The sequence below is a fragment of the Oncorhynchus tshawytscha genome, linkage group LG30, assembly GCF_018296145.1.
Source record: "Oncorhynchus tshawytscha isolate Ot180627B linkage group LG30, Otsh_v2.0, whole genome shotgun sequence".
Taxonomy (NCBI): Eukaryota; Metazoa; Chordata; class Actinopteri; order Salmoniformes; family Salmonidae; genus Oncorhynchus; species Oncorhynchus tshawytscha.
In genome coordinates, this window is record NC_056458.1 from 31,618,617 (window position 1) to 31,639,070 (window position 20,454).

Below are 20,454 nucleotides of genomic sequence, written 5' to 3' on the forward strand. Positions count from 1 at the left end.
AAATCAAAGGCTAAAGTATTTAGCTATAATGTACAGTTTGTCTGAGATGGGCAAAGGTGTCCCTGTGAAAACCTCTTCATACAGTAGCTAATAAATCGTTAAAATATCTGCAATTATTGTCAGTACATGTTGTATCCTTGAGATCATAGGAGTTCGGATGAAAATCGTACCCAAATGAAACTGCCTATTTCTCAGGCCCAGAATATGCATATAATTGTCAGATGAGGATAGAAAACTCTAAAGTTTCCAAAAATGTCAAAATATTGTCTGAGTATAACAGAACTGATATTGCAGGCGAAAACCTGAGGAAAATCCAACCCAGAGGTGCTGTTTTTCCTGAAAGCTCTCCAGTCCATTGCCTGCCTTCGCTCCATTTAACAAGGGATATCAACCAGATTCCTTTTCCTATGGTGTCCACATGTTGTGAACAGTCTTTAGACATAGTTTCAGGCTTTTATTTAGAAAAATGAGCAAGAAAGATCACATTGCGTCATTGGATGGCTGGGTGCCAACAGCGTTTTGCATGAGCAGCAGCTTGGAGCAGACCGTTTCTCCCTCTCCTATTGAAGAAGCTACAGTCCGGTTGAAATATTATCGATTATATATTGTAAAAACTGGAGGATTGACAAAAACTTTTGACATGTTTCTACAAACTTTACGGATACTTTGGAATTTGTCATCTGCCCGGACGTGACCGCTCGAGCCTGTGGATTTCTGAACTTAACACGCCAACCAAATGGAGGTATTTTGGATATAAAAATCATCTTTATGGAACATTTGTGTAACTGGGAGTCTCGTGAGTGCAAACATCCGAAGAGCAAAGGTAAGCGATTCATTTTATTGCTTTTCTGATTTTTGTGACCAATCTACTTGTCTGCTAGCTGTTTAATGTTTTGTCTGCTGAAAGAGATGTCCTTACATAAATGCTTGATATGCTTTCGTGGAAAAGGTTTTTTGAAATCTGACACGCCAGGTGGATTAACAACAAACTGTGTTTTTCTATATTGCACTTGTGATTTCATGAAAATTAAATATTTTTAGTAATTTAATTTGAGTTTTGGCGCTCTGCAATTCAGCAGATGTTGACGAAAATGATCCCGCTAACGGGATGGGTGCATCAAGAAGTTAAGAACATTCTTATTTACAATGACAGCCTAGGAACAGTGGGTTAACTGCCTTGTTCTGGGGCAGAACAGATTTTTACCTTGTCAGCTCGGGGATTCGATCTAGCAACCATTCAGTTACTGGCCCAATGCTCTCACCACTAGGCTACCTGCCACCCCAAAATTATACAAATATTTGATTTAGAAATATATTTCAAAAAGGAGGTTACAAAATCAAGCCTAAACAAGAATGTAAATCGCAATTAAACAATTAGCCTTCAATTTGAACATTCTCTTTTTGAACTGTCTGCATAGTTTGCCTGAAAATTGAATCCAACTACTAAATACGCTGACATGAGCTATTGCTTAAATGTGATTCATAATGATTCTGATCCCAATTAGATAATGTAATTGAAAAGTTACATCCAAGTTTTAAAATACTTTGAGTCAATGGTGAGTAGTTACAACCACTTGGACCATGAATTAGATCACTAACGTTAGTGTAAAGATTAATTTTATTAAAAAGATCCCGCCATTTACATTGAAAATGAAATAAAACCCCAAATCATTTAGCAAAAAAAAAAAAAAGACAAACGAGTAAAACGCACAGAATGCAAAAAATATTTTAAAAAATACTGTAAAACGAGCTAATGTACATGATGGAAAAAGGAGTTTAGAATCCTTTGTACATACAGATGAAATAATGCCAAAGCCAGAGGATGAAAAGCAAGGGATAAATTAAAAAAATGACAGGAGAAAGAAATCAAATACATAGACAAGGGTGTAAAATGGCTTCAAGCCCCGAGGCAAACAGGGACAGCGGAACAGGAGAGGGCAGGGAGCGGTCTCACCCCCATGGTCAGTCGGCATCAGGAGTGGGGCTTTTCCTCTGGCTCGGAGACCTGGATCGACTGAAACAAGGGATGAAGACCGTTAGCAGTTTCAGTGGAACACGACCTTCGAAACAAAGCAAGAACATTAGCATAGCTGTTCCTTCAGCATAGTGCACCAGGCAGTATGGAGAGCACTCAAACCACTAATCCTAATTTAATATATCATTGTGTTTAGATACAGGGGACAAAAATGGTAGAAACTGGTAGCTGAACGAATATCTGGAAATCCCAATTACTACACAATAGCGAGTAATCTGGGATAAAAACTGGAGACTACATCGGTGGTACAGAAGATGGGAAAACCAGTTCAGACAGGTGATCCATTTTGACCAGTTGAATTTAACTGTCTTCAGTATATAAAAAAGTCTTACGTCAGTGCCACATGACAGAAAAAAGTATAGGGTTGTGAAGATTGAAGTTCAATACCTGTCCCTCTTGGTGGTGGCTGAGCGGGACTTGGACCGGGAGCGAGATCTGGAGACGCTGCGCGCCCTGGGGCGGGACACGGACCGGGAGCGGGAGCGAGATCGGGAGCGACTGCAGAGGAAACAGCATGGTGGTCAGTAGGCAATGAGGAGACTAAATCCTCATTGCAATACTGGTTATTTTTTTTACTGGCACCCAATTTCATTCCATTTCAAGCAATAGCTAGGTTTCTATCAATTTGTCAGATTTACACAAAGACACTGCTCATAAAATAAAGGGAACACTAAAATAACATCCTAGATCTGAATGAATGAAATATTCTTATTAAATACTTTTTTTTTTTTACATAGTTGAATGTGCTGACAACAAAATCACACAAAAATGATCAATGGAAATCAAATTTATCAACCCATGGAGGTCTGGATTTGGAGTCACACTCAAAATGAAAGTGGAAAACTACAGTACAGGCTGATCCAACGTTGATGTAATGTCCTTAAAACCAGTCAAAATGAGGCTCTGTAGTGTGTGTGGCCTCCACGTGCCTGTATGACCTCCCTACAACGCCTGGGCATGCTCCTGATGAGGTGGCGGATGGTCTCCTGAGGGATCTCCTCCCAGACCTGGACTAAAGCATCCGCCAACTCCTGGACAGTCTGTGGTGCAACGTGGCGTTGGTGGATGGAGCGAGACATGATGTCCCAGATGTGCTCAATTGGATTCAGGTCTAGGGAATGGGCGGGCCAGTCCATAGCATCAATGCCTTCCTCTTGCAGGAACTGCTGACACACTCCAGCCACATGAGGTCTAGCATTGTCTTGCATTAGGAGGAACCCAGGGCCAACCGCACCAGCATATGGTCTCACAAGGGGTCTGAGGATCTCATCTCGGTACCTAATGGCAGTCAGGCTACCTCTGGCGAGCACATGGAGGGCTGTGCGGCCCCCCAAAGAAATGCCACCCCACACCATGACTGACCCACCGCCAAACCGGTCATGCTGGAGGATGTTGCAGGCAGCAGAACGTTCTCCACGGCGTCTCCAGACTGTCACGTCTGTCACATGTGCTCAGTGTGAACCTGCTTTCATCTGTGAAGAGCACAGGGTGCACAACAGCATGTGAAATGTATTGTCAGTGTTGCTTCCTAAGTGGACAGTTTGATTTCACAGAAGTGTGATTGACTTGGAGTTACATTGTGTCGTTTAAGTGTTCCCTTTATTTTTTTGAGCAGTGTATAATATTTTACCAACAGAGGTGTTGTCATCAAACTGGCTTCTTGTGAATAAAAGGTTGTGCGTAATGACAGTGCTTTTTTAGTGCACTGTCAACTTTCATTTATTGGGAAAAAAATTAAATCCATCCCAATTTTTTTTACTTTGTCAATGGTTTTTGCACAAAAAGTCTGCGATAAACAAATTGCACACTTGTCTTGACATGCACTCTAGCAAACAGTTTACAGATACAGTGCAGAGGGTAGGCTACATGAGATTATGGATAAGAGCAAGATCATTTGTAGTAGTCAATTGGCAGCCAAACACAGATGACCCATCTATTGGAAAGGAGCATCAAGCTTATCACGATACACTCTTTCATCCACCTTGTGAAGTTAATCACAATTTATTGAAACTGTAGCCTAATATAGTGTGCAGACTTTTTAAAGTTTAATTGAGGACCACGCCACACTACCGCAACATTGTTATTCTATCATTCTATCAACAATGGCTAAGAGGGCGCCTTGAGCTTCGATAAAACATTTCAGGATTCTTCGTTTTTTACTAGTGTTCCTACTTCGCCAAACGGGTGATGATTAAACAAGCGCATTCGCAAAAAAAGCACGGTCGTTGCACCAATGTGTACCTAACGTGCATTTCTTAAAAATAAATACACAAGCATATTTTTATTACCTGCATATTTAGTTAAATTCATGTTAGCAGGCAATATTATTTTAACTAGGGAAATTGTGCCACTTCTCTTGTTCTGTGCAAGCAGAGTCAGGGTATATGCAGCAGTTTGGGCCTCCTGGCTCATTGCAAACTGTAACAAAGACCGTAATGAATTTGCCAGAATTTTACATAATTATGACATAACGTTGAAGGTTGTGCAATGTAACAGCAATATTTAGACTTAGGGATACCACCAGTTCGATAAAATACGGAACGGTTCCGTATTTTACTGAAAAAATAAACATTGTTTTCTAAATGTTTTCCGGGTTTTGACCATATTAAGCCTATGATTTGATAGAGCAGTCTGAGTGGTGGTAGGTAGCAGCAGGCTCGTAAGCATTCGTTCAAACAGCACTTTCCTGCGTTTGCCAGCAGCTCTTCGCTGTGCTTCAAGCATTGCGCTGTTTATGACCTCTAGCCCATCAACTCTCGAGATTAGGCTGGCAATACTATAGTGCCTATAAGAACATCCAATAGTCAAAGGTATATGAAATACAAAATGGTATAGAGAGAAATAGTCCTATAACTACAACCTAAAACTTCTTAACTGGGAGTATTGAAGACTCATGTTAAAAGGAACCACCAGCTTTCATATGTTCTCATGTTCTGAGCAAGGAACATAAATGTTAGCTTTATGTAGGTAGCACATATTGCACTTTTACTTTTCACCAACAGTTTTTGCATTATTTAAACCAAACATAATTCATTATTTATTTGAGACTAAATTGATTTTATTCATGTATTATATTAAGTTAAAATAAGTGTTCATTGTTCATTCAGTATTGTTGTAATTGTCATTACAAAATACATCTATTTTTTTTATAACTTTTTTTTAATACAAATTAAAAAATATATATTTTTAAAACAATTAAAAAAATTAAATTTAAAAAACTTTAAACGGCCGCTTAAATCGGTATCGGCTTTTTATGGTCCTCCAATAAACCGGTATCAGCATTGACAAATCATAATTGGTCTACCTCTACACCCACCTGCTTCAAGATGTCCACTATCATACCTGTGCACAAGAGAAGGAAAGTGAACCAACTGAATGACTACCGACCAGTAGCATGCACTTCCGCCATCAGTGCTTCGAGAGGCTAGTCAAAGACCATATCGCTTCCTCCCTCCTCGACCCTTTCCAATTTGCCTACCGCCCTGACAGTTCCACAGACAACACCATTGCCCTGCACACTGCCCTTACCCACTTGGACAAAATAAATGCATGATAAAACGATGTTCATTGACTACAGCTCGGTCTTCAATACCATAGTGCCCTATAATGGGGCGGCAGGTAGCCTAGTGATTAGAGCATTGGACTAGTAACTGAAAGGTTGTAAATCTGTCATTCTGCCTCTGAGCAAGGCAGTTAACCCACTGTTCCTAGGCAGTCATTGAAAATAAGAATTTGTTCTTAATAACCTGGTTAAGAGGTAAAGATAGGGCTACTGCCCCCTTTGGAGGAATTGCGTGCCCATAGTAAACAGGAAATAAATCTGTCAAATTGCTAAAATATGCATATAATAATAATTATTGAATAGAAAACACTCTAAAGCTTCTAAAACCGTTCAAATTATGTCTATGTAAAGCAGAACTCTCAGGGCAGCCATTCTCCCAAACTCTCTCTTGGCAACAGAAAAGTTGGGACAACTTTGACGTCATCGCCCCCACCCTTCCCAACCAGCTACAGATCTGGGAACAGTTTCTATCTCTTCAGCGCGATGTCCCCTTTCAGTGGGGCCTGCCATTGTGAGAATTGCGCGCTCCCTCGAGTTTTGGCGGGCTGAAACCTCCGGGTCACGCGAAAATACATGCACTTTCATGCGCACGTCGGGTCCGGAGCTCTCTTTGTTCCAAGATTCACCAAACGATGTAGGTTTGTCTGTTCACGCTAAGGATTGTTTTCTATGTTTAGAACATGCTAAAGCTCGATTCTGCACTTAGTTTGACCAGTTTAGTCGACATATAATATGTAATTTTGAAGTTTTGATGCGCATCCACTAGAATTTTGCCCGCATTTCAACCGGAATTTGTCGTGTTTGATAACCTAAAGACACAGACTTGAAAACCAAACGCAGTTTTTGGTAAGTATAACTCCTTCCACGTCTTCTGATCGAAGAACATCAAAGGTAAGGGAATATTTATGTGTTAATTATGGGTTTCTGTGGACTCCGAGATAGAGACATAATGCTAATTTCTGAGCGCCGTCTCATATTATAGCCTAGTGAACGAATTCTGTAACGTTAAAAATAAATGTAACACAGCGGTTGCATTAAGAAGAAGTGTATCTTTCTAACTATATGTAGAACATGTATATTTAGTCAAAGTTGTGTATTGCTTGTTATCTGACGTTAGCTCCGGCAGATATCATCATTTCTCCAGACATTTGAGTAGCATTTTTTGAACATGGCGTCATTGTAAACAGAGATTTATGGATATAAATTGCATATTATTGAAAAAAACAAATGTACTGTGTAACATGTCCTATTACTGTCATCTGATGAAGATTTTCAAAAGGTTAGTGAATTATTTTTCTTTTAATCCTGCGGTTGTTGATTGCATATTTTGTTCAACGTGGCTAATTCAAATTAGCTGTGTCTTTGGTGGTGGTTTGACATAAATATGTGCTATGTTTTCACCGTAAAACATTTTAGAAATCTGACTTGCTGGCTAGATGAACAAGGTGTTTATCTTTCATTTGAGCTATTGGACTTGTTAATGTGTGGAGGTTAAATATTTCTAAGAATATTTTTGCGTTCCATGCGCCACGTCCCAGTTAACGTCGGTTCCCAACTGGGAACCCAAATCCGTAACCGTGACTTCCCTAGTTTAAAAAAAGTAAATAAAAATAAGCTCATTACAAAGCTCAGAATCCTGGGTCTGAACTCCTCCCTTTGTCACTGAGTCCTGGACTTCTTAACGGGCCACCCCCGGCCTGTCCCCGAGGACCCTTAGAGATCATACTGTTGGACTGCATCACAGCCTGGTACAGCAACTCCACCGCTGTGGACCGCAAGGCTCTTCAGAGGGTGATACGTGCAGCCGAACGCACCATTGGGTGCCCTACAGGACACCTACAACACCAGGTGCCACAGGAAGATCATCAGGGACACCAGCCCACGCCCTGTTCTCCCCGCTTCATCACTCAGATGCAGGCAGTACAGAAGCATGATGCTAAAAACCGAACCACTGGCCAATAGTTTCTACCCTCAGGCTGCTGAATAGCCACCCCTAGTCAGCTCTCCCACCATGGACATTTCTCTCCTGCTCCACCTATGGTCATTCCACCCCACCAACAGCATTTACTCTGCCTCCACCCCAATGGACACATTCATTCATCACTGCCTCAGTTATTATTATGTATAATGTTATTTATATAGTTCATTTTATAACCATTTCCATTATTTTATTTCACTAGTCCTTCATGTTGGAGCTCAAAGCCTAATATTTTCATTCTACCCTGCAATCACACCTGCAACTCTGTACGTGACAATCTGAAACAATTGCACAAGAAATTGTTTACGCCTCAATTCACCGCATAATCTAATCACCAACAACAACAAAATACCCACCCTCGTCTAGCGTATTTTGTTTTGCCGACATTTAACAATTTTAGTTTCCATCAGGGTTTTGTTTATCCAACAGGTACTTTACTAAAAAAAAAATAGTTGAATGGAAACTTGGTTATTGGCATACATTCACCATATAGCAATTATCCGGTCTTCTAGTCAGATTGTAGATTAGGTCTACTTTAAACCGTGCCAAAGTCCTATATTATTCCCCCAAGGAATAGATTTAACAGTAAGCTGCCTCTGCCATGACAGTACAGCCTTGGGTGCAATATAGGTTGGTTTTCAACATTGATGAAAACCCCTTAAAGGGGGCAGTGGCGACACTACACAAAATGAAAGTCAATTTTTAATCAGTCATTACTTTCAGTTGCATAATCTGTCTCAGTAAGAGCTGGACAATGGGCCCACCATGTTGAAAGACCACTTCATTACTGACTCGTATGTGAGCCTTACCTTGCTGCTCTGCGCACTGGACTTCTGGACGACCTGCGCACTGGACTTCTGGACGACCTGCGCACTGGACTTCTGGACGACCTGCGCACTGGACTTCTGGACGACCTGCGCACTGGACTTCTGGACGACCTGCGCACTGGACTTCTGGACGACCTGCGCACTGGACTTCTGGACGACCTGCGCACTGGACTTCTGGACTTGGAACGTGCTGGGGACCCAGATCTACTGTGCAAAGACAATACCCTCAGCATCATCATGTCATCTATTCAAAGCTGCTCTATCCACTATAAGCAAACTAAGGGTTGGGTGCCTATAGTGCCTTTAATTAAACTCCTTGACTTGATCTACTTTGTGTTACAGCCTGAATTTAATATGGATTAAATTGCAATTGTATCTCTGACCTACACACAATACCCCATGTCGAAGTGGAATCATGTTTTTATTATTAATAAAAAATAATAGTATTGAGTCGATAGGTATTCAACCCTGTTAATGGCAAGCCTAAATAGGTTCTGGAGAAAGAAAATGTGGTTAACAATTCACATAATATATTGCATGGACTCACTGAAATTAGTGTGTACCATGTTTTTTTTAATGACTACCTCAGCTGTTAAAAAAATACAGCCAATAATAGCGTAGAATTTCAAACAGATTCAACCAAAGACCAAGGAGTTTTTCCAATGCCTCGCAAAGGGCACCTATTGGTAGATGGGTTAAAAAAAATAAAATTAAAAAGCAGACATTGGAGAAGTCCTTAATTACACTTTGGATGGTGTATCAATACACCCCGTCACTACAAAGATACACAATTGCCGGAAAGGAAGGAAACCGCTTAGGGATTTCACCATGAGGCCAAACAGTTGAGTTTTATGGCTGTGATGGGCAAAAACTGAGGATGGATCAACATTGTAGTTACTCCACAATACTATCCTAATGGACAGTGAAGAGGAAGCCTACACAAAATAAAAAATATTCCAAAACATGCATCATGTTAGCAATAAGGCACTAAAGTAAAACTTGTAAAAGACGCGGCAGAGAAATTAACTTCATTTCCTGAATACAAAGCGTCATCTTCAGGACGAATCCAACTCAACACATCACATCACAGAGTACCACTTCATATTTTCAAGCATAGTGGTGGCTGTATCATGTTATGGGTATGCTTGTCATCGGCAAGGACTATTGAAGACTATAAAAAGTGTGTAGTTGATTTGAAAATTCCCAAAGGGCATTCTTATCTGGTGACCTAATTTTAGAATTGTGTACAGAACCCTGATATAGGTAGGTAGTATTCTAGGCAATTGGAAAATAGGAATTGGGTGTAGAGCCACCTAGGCAACAGAAGGTCCGTAATGACACGATACCAACGTAAACTAGGTCCGTAATGACGAGGTATCTGCAGTACCAATATAAACTAGGTCCATAATGACACGAGGTACCAGTGGCTACCAAAGACTATCAGTGGACACTACCTATGTAAACTAACTGAAAGGAGATGCAGGAAGGGGAGAGTCAGATCTACGCACATCTAGGTCTGGTTATCCAACGAAGGAGGGAAGCCTAAATTGAGTGATGAATTCATTCTAAATAATAGCGAGGCGATTTCGATGTAATACGGTGTCTGTTGCCTAAATGATCTGCTGGAATAACTATTGAGAATGGAGTCGTATTTAAATTACTGGATCATAGAAGAGACAGTTAACCAAATGTAATGAATCCTAAATAATAGCGGAGAGATAATTGCGATAGAGTTATGCCCATCGAATTGTGTTTTTATTCTTATGGATTGACTGATGTAGGTTATACATTTGGTGACTTACATGTTACTTTTAAGTATTGGACATTTCATAAGTGTGAAGCCGAAAGAGAAGGGACAGTTGTAAAGTTTAGTTTTAATCGTACGATAGCGGTAAGGCAGAACGTTGTTGGAGGAGAGGTTATATTTTTGTCCACTGGAGTTAGTCGCGCTCACTGGGCAATATTTGGCTATAAGAGATTCAGGTCTGAATAGTTGAATCGTAAAAGTTGTGATAGTTTCTGGTTATTGATTGTTTAGTTTATTGATTCTTGGTTTGATTACACCAGTGAAATTGAACAGGAAGTTAAGGTATTCTAACAATCTGTTTCCATTACTTGGAACAATGTCAGGTCAGTAAAGTGGATTGCAGGTTGAGTTAATTTTATTTTGCAGGGACAGTGCATATTAATCACAGTTGTGTGGGTCTAATGGCAGGGTATTCATATCAAGCATTTTGAGAGACTTGTTAGCAGACAGACTGAATGGGTTTTAATGGTACAAAGCAAGCTTGGGCTAAACTAGTCAAGTAGTAGGGGAATTTCATAGATTTAAAGTACAGTATTGTATCCAAGCGCATGCTCAATTAAGTACATATAACCATTGATGAAATGTAAAACTAATGGTTGGAGGTAGTACAATGAGAAGATAACACTATTATTAGGTTTTGTTTGCGTTTCTGAATGAATGCTGACCAAGGGGTTTTTTTCTGTGAAAAGGAGTGCTTCATTGTCTTTCTTTTGATGAGATCAAGGCATATTTCTACCAAATTGAAATGGCCTGGAAATGTTTTGTTTGTTTAGAACCTGGGGGTTGTCTTTGGGTTTGAGGAGATTTCCATTTTTCATAGTCTCCCACACACATATGGAATATTATTTTAAAAATTATTATTTTTTTTTATTTTTTTTAAATGTATCCCTTTTTCTCCCCAATTTTCGTGGTATCCAATTGTTGCTACTATCTTGTCTCATCGCTACAACTCCCGCACGGGCTCGGGAGAGACGACGGTTGAAAGTCATGCGTCCTCCGATACACAACCCAGCCAGCCATACTGCTTCTTAACACAGCGCGCATCCAACCCGGAAGCCAGCCGCACCACTGCGCCCGGCCCGCCACAGGAGTCGCTGGTGCGCGATGAGACAAGGACATCCCTACCGACCAAGCCCTCCCTAACCCGGACGACGCTAGACCAATTGTGCGTCGCCCCACGGACCTCCCGGTCGCGGCCGGTTACGACAGAGCCTGGTCGCGAACCCAGGGACTCTGATGGCACAGCTGGTGCTGCACCACCGGGGAGGCCCGAAGTTTTATTTTCTGAGTTGTAATTAAACACGTGAATTCTTTTGATGAAGGGAATGTTCTGGAAACCTGGGATACAACATGTAGAAAATGTTTGGTTTTTCTTTCATTTGTATAATATAGTAGGAAACACGACTATAAAAAGGTGGTATGACTTGACCTCCATCATGGCTTTCCTTTGTGGTCTGATCAGCCTCATGGGAGGGCCATTTGGATAATGAATTTATTGTACATTTGTAAAACTGATTTCAAGGTAAATTGTGTAATTGATAATTATGAACGCGTTTATAGTTGTTTGATATATTTGTAACTTGAACCAATGAGAAGAAAGAAATGGCATAGCCTTGGATTAATGGTAGACTTATGTTAAGTATTTAGAACCTAATCCAAGCCAACAGGACAGGAATATGACATCTGTGGTGATCCAGGATCATTGAGAGCATTGAGATATGGGATAACCTTAATCAAACTAACCTTAGAGATTGCCACCATAGACAGGTGATTTTTCTAAAAATCAATGAGTTCAGACAGGGAGATAGTGAGACATTTAGTCAATATTTGGAAACTGTTATAAGAAAGAGACAGACAGATAGAAGGAAAGGCAGGAGGGCAGAGAAGCCCTCCCCACACTACTGAGACCTTGATGGTTGGGGAGTAGCATGAGGAGAGAAGATAGAAGTGACACAGAATGGGTAGATAACAGTTACTGAGTGGAGACAAAAGGGGAATGAAAGCATAGTTGGTTTCAGGAACTAAGGTGTTAGACACAACCATTGCCTAGAAATTATTTGGCACAACAGGCTAAAATAGTAGCATTGACGTGTGCCTGCCAAATAAGAAAGGGGAGAAAGGTGACTATTTACACAGACAAGCACATAGGCATTTAAAACCATACAAAGCACCACAGATAAATCTTGAAGATAAGACACTTGACAGAGAATTGTTACAGGATAGCCAAGAACGAACTCCATAGGGAGAATTGGACATGTGGAAAATTTAAGGGACAATCCTACAAGATAATGTCAGACATAAGGATATTTTACAAATCTTACTTAAGTCATTGTTTAGATATGCGACAATATTGATACATGGCAACCGGGCGGATAGTGGAGCAGGTTGTAGAACAGGTTAGGACACACTTTGTGACCTATGTGATAATGAACCCTATGTTATAATGAACTACTTAAAAAAATACATATACATAATATATAAATATAGCAAATGGGTAGAAGCGTTCCCAACTTACCTGGTGGACACGATTATGGGAGCTAAAATATTTCGGTCAAGATTTTATCCCTAGAGTTGGTTTACTAGGATCTATTTCTTTAAATAATGGATGACAGTTTAGCTAATCAGGTAGAACAAATAGATGGACAAAGTGAGGGACCAAAACACGTAGACAGAAGTTGAAGATATACTAGCAGAACACGAGAAGACTGTTTGTTAACCAAACCCGTATGTCCAAGATTGTGTCCAACAGGTGAATTACAGGAAATTCACTCAATCCAACCAGGAGACTGGGTGTGGATCCAGTCCCTGAGGAGAATAGCCAGGAAGCAGCCCTGTTGGGAAGGCCCATACCAGGTTCTGTTAAACCACTGCCTTTTCCATTAGAATAGCTGAGTCACTTGGGTCCACGTTACCCACTGCAAGAAAGTATGTACACATGTAAGCACTGCTGATCACACACACACACACACACACAGAGTTAGGAGAAGAACCAAGTACCAACAGGGTCCGGAGGTTACTTCCTTAACGAAGAATTCCTATCCCGACCGTTCATCACTGTGGGTGATCCTAGAAATGTGAGTATGGGGTGGTACCTAGCAGACCAACTAAGGACAGGAGAGGGTTGGCGGTTTTTGGGCAGAGTAGGGGCTCTGAGCTGCATCCTAGTCTTAGAAACCTCTCTGATACATCCAGATCCACCACCGGCAGATACTAATTATAGGACGCCATTGTCATTGATAAAATGTAAAAGACAAACTATATAAAACACTGATAAGTGTCTTACAGAATAAGGAGTCAAAGAAGATCAATATGTAGGATTTAAGGTAAACATTAAGCAATTCCCTAGGAAAGCAAATAACTTTATAGGGATTGGGTTGGCCAGATTGACGTACTCAGCCAACCCACCTCGGTTCACATTAACTCCGGATGAGTACCAGTGTTATAGATACAAGAATGGCACCGACAACTTAGATGATTTTAATGGCTGAAAGGTAATCGTTAATGTGACTGACTTAGGTTTGGAAGTACAGGAGACAATTCTTAACCTCACAGCACCTATAACTGATGTAAGGTGGGCTTGTACCAGCAAAGGACGCATACGACAGAAACTACCAAAAAGGGTGGTCAGGAACTTGCGCCCCGGGGTTATTGGTCCAACCAGTTCGAGTTAGTCAGAGGCCTGTTATAGGAGGCTAAAGTAGGCACAGGAGAAGTTTTGACCAGGATGGGAGTTTAGATGGATGCTATTGGCATCCTCCGGGAAGTTCCAGATGAAGCAAATAGGTGAAGGCTTTACCACTACATTATTTTGGTGGACAATAAATAAAAATGTGGATTGGATTAATGACATCTACTATAATCAGAGATTTATGAATGATACTGGGGATGCAGTAAAGGGGTTCTCTGACCAATTATCCGCCACTTCCCTCATGGCCTGGTAAAATAGACTGACTCTCGATATGTTAATTGGCAGAAAAGGGCGGGTAGGTAGAATGATTGGGGTTCATTGCCGTACGTTTATTTTTTGATAACACAGCTCCAGATGGATCAGTGACCAAGGCCCTGGCTGGTTTAACCACATTGGCTCACAAATTAGCAGAGAACTCTGGGGTGGATAATTCTCTTACAAATTGGTTTGACAGTATGTTTGGGAAATGGAAAAATGTCACTGTTGTGGGCAACTTTCACCTGTATGAGTGTGTTGGTTTTGTGTGGATGTTGTTGATTCCGTGTATGAGAGGTTTGATCACCAGGACTCTGGAGAGGTCAGTGACGCAACAGATGGTGAGGTACGGACCGATTCCGAGCTCCAGTCAGTGGGATGACGAATACAGGCCTGCAGGCCTAGGAGATGGCTCCGTTTCTTTTAACTACAAGGAGCCTATGTTGTATGAGACTATTTTTAATATTTAGACTTTTTTTTAACGAAGATTGGATTTTTAATACAAACAGGAAGCGTTATAATTGGATATAGGCCTTTAACAGTCATTGATTAATATTGAATATACATACATGTATTGGTTTGAAATATTCTTGGATACCATTTATGTCTCCATATAGTGTTTGATGTATTAGTGTGTATTATTTAGTCATTAAGGGTGGATTGTTAGTGATTTAAATGTTGAAAGATTAAATAATTCCACTCAGAAACCTTATAACTGTATGAAATTGATTAGAATCATACAATTATAATCTGATGTTCTTTTGCAGTTTTTGTCAGTAAAATTATATATACACACACACACACGTGTAGTTTTAGTCAGAATTAGGGTAAAACAATATATCTGTACAATATGTCTTTATAGTATCTTAGACTGCCTGAGCAAAATTCGGTGCCGACCTATCTGGAGATTTGGGAGAGGACAGGGAGTACTTCTCAAGGTCTCCCTAATCTTTGTCGGCTGGGTAGCAATACAGTATGTGCATAGGATACCTACTGTTTGTGTGTGAATGTATGTGCGTAGGATACCTACTGTTTGTGTGTAAGGAGCCAGTATAAAATGAATGGTTTTGTACAACGGGCTAGCGCTCTCGTGAATAAACATTTTGACTATCATAGCTGAGCCTCAGTCTGTTTCATTTAACCAGAATCTTACAAATTCTGGGTTGCAGACTGAGTAGTTTAATTGAAGTAGTTTATGAACGTTGAGAACATATTTCTCATGACAAGTTTCTTCCACTTTGACAGAGTATTGTGTAGATCGTTGACAAAAAAAAGGACAATTAAATCTATTTTAATCCCACAACCTAGAAAAATCAAGGGGTGTGAACACTTCCTGAAGGCACTCTAGTTGGGATGATAGCTACAAACTAAGTCAGAAAAATACAATAAAGAAAAATATGTTCACCAATTTCTGCAGTAGATTAAGTCTTACCTGTTTTTGCACTTTGAGTATGATGGGGATTTATAACGCCTAGTGGAGGGAGATAAGGGAACTCAAAGCTATTAACAGCAATTAAGAGAACACTGATCTGAATCAGTCAGGTAGGTCTCTTCGAATTTCAGACAGGTTCGAGTTCGGCTAGAACAAGAACTGATCAAATAAAGAGACCAAGTCTTTCAAAAGATAGTTTGACCCTTAGAGTCAACTTGCAGGGGTCCTTTTGTGACACAGAACCACTCACCGGTCGCGGCCGTTGCTTCGGCTGCGTGAGCGGTAACGCCTTCCCCTGGACCTTGACCGTGAGCGGGACCTGCGAGAGGATCATTGATCAAATATGTGCAGTAGAAAGGTGTAGCATTTAAAGACATGCATGATGCCTCCACAAAAAGTACATTCTCTTGGAGCCACCATGTCGTTGAATGTCATTCAACAAAAGTGACATTCCAATAACAGTGGTAAAGACCGCCTCTACACTACCTGCTGCGGCGGCCACCGCCCCTCTTGCTAAAGCGATAGCAGTCATATGCATAATGGCCATTCTCGCCACATTGGTAGCAGCGGTCGTTGGGGTCGAAGTGCCGGCGGCTGGGGCGGTCGTGGCGCGACTTGCGAGACATACCCGTTGACAACTCCACTCTTATGCGGGCACCACAGAGCACTCTGAAACATGACAATGGTTTAAGAATAGATGGCATTTTGGGGCATACAACTGAGGGGGGGGATTCAGGAAAAATATTTAATGTTGAAGACCAAGTGTCATAGATTGAGCCCTTTGAATCCAGTCAATACGGTGCTGCTGCTGTAAGCAATTCAACCACACGTGTACTCACTTGCCGTCCATGCCCTTTGTCGCATCCTCAGCATCTCTGGGATCTTCGTACTCGACAAAGGCAAAACCAGGTGGGTTCCTGGCCACCCAGACACTGCGCAAAGGTCCATAGTAGCTGAACGCCCGTTCCAACTCCCCCTTGGCAGCACCGTTGCCTAGGTCACCTACATACACCTTGCAGTCAGTGTTGCGCGAGGAGCTTCGTGATGACGAGTAGGACATCTTAAAAGCTGAAACCAGATAAAGGAGTGGCAAACAGACATTGAAGCACCATGCAGATCTCCAAAACTAGCATGGCCTTTTGAAGTGGGTAGGAAATAATCACTAACTCATCATTTTATGAAAATATTGAATTTATCCAGAAGCTCATGTTATGGGAACACCCTGTCAACAATGAAATAGTTTCAGTGCAAGCTACAAAGAGGCAAAATCAAGGTGAGCTAGCTACAACATTTGCTAACATTAAAAGGCAACCGCACTTGGCCTCTTATTAAATAAAAAAGCACATCTGTGTGTGGCTGCAGACAGCCTGATGTCTTGATTTAGATTTGGCTAATAAAGAAATGCAGTGTGTTAGTTTGATGTGTGTGTTTGCAGGTGGCATGAGTTGCTGGTGTGCAACCGTGGCTAAGTTGGTTTTTACTTTGAATCGCCGGGGCTAGTCAGGGACCGTCAATAAATTACACAGTAAATTATTATATTTTCATGTTGCACACCTTTTAGTTCTCAAACGCTTTCGATATTTGTATAAGAATTTCTGCAATTTATAGTTGGTTTGAGGTTAAGGCATTAAAATTTGGAGCTATTTGGAATGTTATTGTCCCATGTACACTAATTTACTGATGGCCCCTAACTAGCCCCAGAAGGATATGCAAAGTCAACCCAAATTTACCACAGGAATTACAAATCGGGCCACGTGCAAATGCTCCCGAGTGGAATAGCGGTCGAAGGCACTGCATCTCAGTGCTAGAGACGCCACTTCAGACACCCTGGTTTGAATCCAGGCTGTATCACTACTGCCGTGATTGGGAGTCCCATTGGACGGCGCACAATTGGCCCAGCGTCGTCCGGGTTTGGCCGGTGTAGACCATCATTGTAAATAATAATTTGTTCTCAACTGACTTGCCTAGTTAAATAAAGGTCACACACACCAAATTGATCACTATTTGTGTGCTGCCAGCAGGTTTGAATCAAACCCAACCAGGGTTGTTATATCAGCAGCTTTCCCGCCAAATTAGGCTACTTTGAAAAGTATGTTGTGGGTGAAAATGTATTGGTCGCGGGTTTTTGAGCTACGTCAAAATTCTAGTGCGGCCATCATGGCATCGAATTATTATTTATTTTATCTGTGCCCTACTACTACTGACTATCAGGAAGTGAGGCAGGTGGTTGCTAAGAATGAGTGGTGCGGAGGGCTGTGTGTGTGTTGAGAAAGCACTGCAGCAGAGTCAAGTATTCGAGAACAGCAGCACAAGTTGCTTCCTGACCACCCACAGTCCTACCAATCATTACTAGAGCCTACACAGCAGGGGAGATAAAATGAGAAATAATCATCCAACAGTTCCAGAGAGAGGATTTAATATTGTGCTTTGTCTCTGGGTATGCTATATAGTCGGGGACGGTCCAAACAGACTCAAGGACAGCCCTGGAACGATAGATCCAAAATTCATACAACTAGGCCTACTGTACATAAAACACATTTTAAAAAAGCAATGAGGCTGATGCAACAGATCAGAACATTTAGCTTAAAATGTTGATATCAACTATTATTTCTTCACATTACAAGCACAGCAATGCACACACAGGAGTAGTTTCTTTTTGAAAGAGGGGAGATCTACAGATGCAACAAGGGTTACTAAAATGACTACGATTGTGAATGCCGACTGCCTTCGCTCAGATTGCAAAGTGGGCGACATTGAGTGCCTCAATGACATCACCAGAACCAAGACTTTAGACGTTAATGTGAATTATCCTACATTATAATTGTAAAACATGACCGCTGTTTAGCCTGTATGTATGCAATTAAAAGTCTCAAGTTTGGTTACATTTCTGGCATATCCCTCATGTAAGCGTCGCTGTGGACATGAGGCTGTAAGTAGCCAATAAAACCCAGGCTATACATGTAGTCTAATTGTGTACATTTATGAAAAATAGATTTAAGTATTATTCCAATGTTGGTATTTTAGGGGCAATCTTTTTAATGTCAATTGCTGGCTCAGTTGACATACCCATTTATCAATTTCAGTAGTAGGCTACCAGTAAACATTTTTTTAATTTGGTACTGGTCATCTTCAGTTTGTGACGTTTTAAATTGCACTTTGGGATGATGGTGAAAAAGTTTGCCTCAAGCCCTGTATGTAGCACTAGCTAGCCAACATTGGCTAGAAAGTTGAAGCCAGGAGAGAGAGGAACAGATTAACTTCATTACTGGCTATAAAATTGTCGTAGTAGTGACCGAATAATAGTATAATAAAACTTGATGTACTGGACTCACGGTGGAAAGGAAATAGGGACGAGAGCCATCTAGCTCCAGAGGGATTATAACTGGGGAAAAATAAAAATCAAGCTGCTTACAGCCACATGAATGTAAAATGTTTTATTTAATAAAAGCAAAATGTTGGGGCTTTTCGATTTTTATACTCCAGTTTAAAAATCGATTTTAAAGCAATGTGCCTTGTTACACCATTTCACAATGTTTTCTTAACCATTCCCTATAATCATTCATTTCGTTCAGATTAAATAATTTATGTGACGAACCAATATCAGAAAGGGCGAAATGCTGAGAACCAGGTAAATTAATTTTACCAGTTGTATCAGAATTGTCATTATGGACACACATTATGGATAAATGTGGGAACTGCTCTCTAGCAGCGAAAAACGTTGGCCTAGTTCTCAGGCCTTGTGGGCGGACTTTGAGTAACTAGCTGGTCAGCCAGACAAGTACTTTTTGATAACCACATAACGTTAACTAACGTTAACTAACAACTGTAACTAATGTATTACACGTAACAGTAATTAGTTACTACGGGTAAATGTGTAATTAAGCCGGGACCAATGCACACAATTAGCTCGTTTCCTAGCACCAGTGTGTGCCGTACAAAAAAGTGCGCGTACTGCGCTTGTTAGAAATGATAGGCCGCACATTGGTTTCATACGGCTTTGTTCACCAAATAAGGCTATACAAGTAGGATAAATATCACGATATAAAACACAGACTGCTTTAAATTTACCCCAAGCATGTTTGATATCCTAAATTTGATTTAAAACAATTTGTCGAAAACGCAGCTTGGACCACCATATTCAATGGCTGCCATATTCACTTGATGCAGACAGCTATGCTAACACTAGCCGCCTCAACTCAGCGAGTGAATGAACACCGTTTCCCGGTTGGCCTCAGACGTCAGCTGAAAACACGAGTAAGAAAATGTGATTCTTTTTAAGAGTTTATACATTTTAATTAATGTCGTCTTTATTTCCTTAGCAGAGTTACAAATCAATCCGGGCACTCACCTTTTCCAGGTCCACCTTTCCCGTATTGATCTAGCTGTTAGCTCTTCACACAGAGCAGCAGCACGTTTTACAGATAACCCAGAGAAGGAAATACCGCCAGCCTTCCCTGGCCAACCGGAGAGCGCTTCTTCTTTCGGTTTCAAGGAGGAGGGATTTCCTCAATAGTAACATCCCATTGGTTCCTACAAACACTATGCACGGTTTCCACTAGATGGTGCAGATACAAACTCAAAATTGGAATAAAAATTAATGGGGAAAAAAATAAAAATTGGAACGCAAAATTGGAATAAAAATTAATGGGGAAAAAAATAAAAATTGGAACGAGTGACGACTACTAGTCATGGTAAATACTACCGACAAGTCACATGCCAATTATACATTAACGTTGGATGGACTATTCCACAAGTAAACAAAATGGACTATTAAAATAAACAGGTGGAAAAATGTCTGAGACTGAAACTGTAAATAAAAGTTGAATTGTTCCATTTTGTATGAATGTAACATTTTACACAATTGGGTCTG

At 40.8% G+C, this 20,454-nt stretch overlaps 1 protein-coding gene across 2 annotated transcripts; it reads right to left on the bottom strand.

Annotated features, from left to right (window-relative positions):
* Positions 1-1,600: 1,600 nt before the first annotated feature.
* On the bottom strand, positions 1,601-20,087 carry LOC112228420 (serine/arginine-rich splicing factor 7). 2 transcript variants are annotated; one of them, XM_024393727.2, is made up of 7 exons: positions 19,933-20,087; positions 16,424-16,652; positions 16,071-16,253; positions 15,835-15,903; positions 8,385-8,606; positions 2,423-2,533; positions 1,601-2,014 (listed from the first exon to the last, which is right to left on the bottom strand). In XM_024393727.2, the coding sequence occupies exons 2-7, from the start codon at positions 16,642-16,644 to the stop codon at positions 1,963-1,965; spliced, it is 858 nt and encodes a 285-aa protein (XP_024249495.2). In that variant the 5' UTR covers positions 16,645-16,652; positions 19,933-20,087; the 3' UTR covers positions 1,601-1,962. The 2 variants fall into 2 exon arrangements, with proteins under 2 accessions (XP_024249495.2, XP_024249493.2); XM_024393725.2 differs by having other exon boundaries at positions 8,385-8,609.
* Positions 20,088-20,454: the final 367 nt, after the last annotated feature.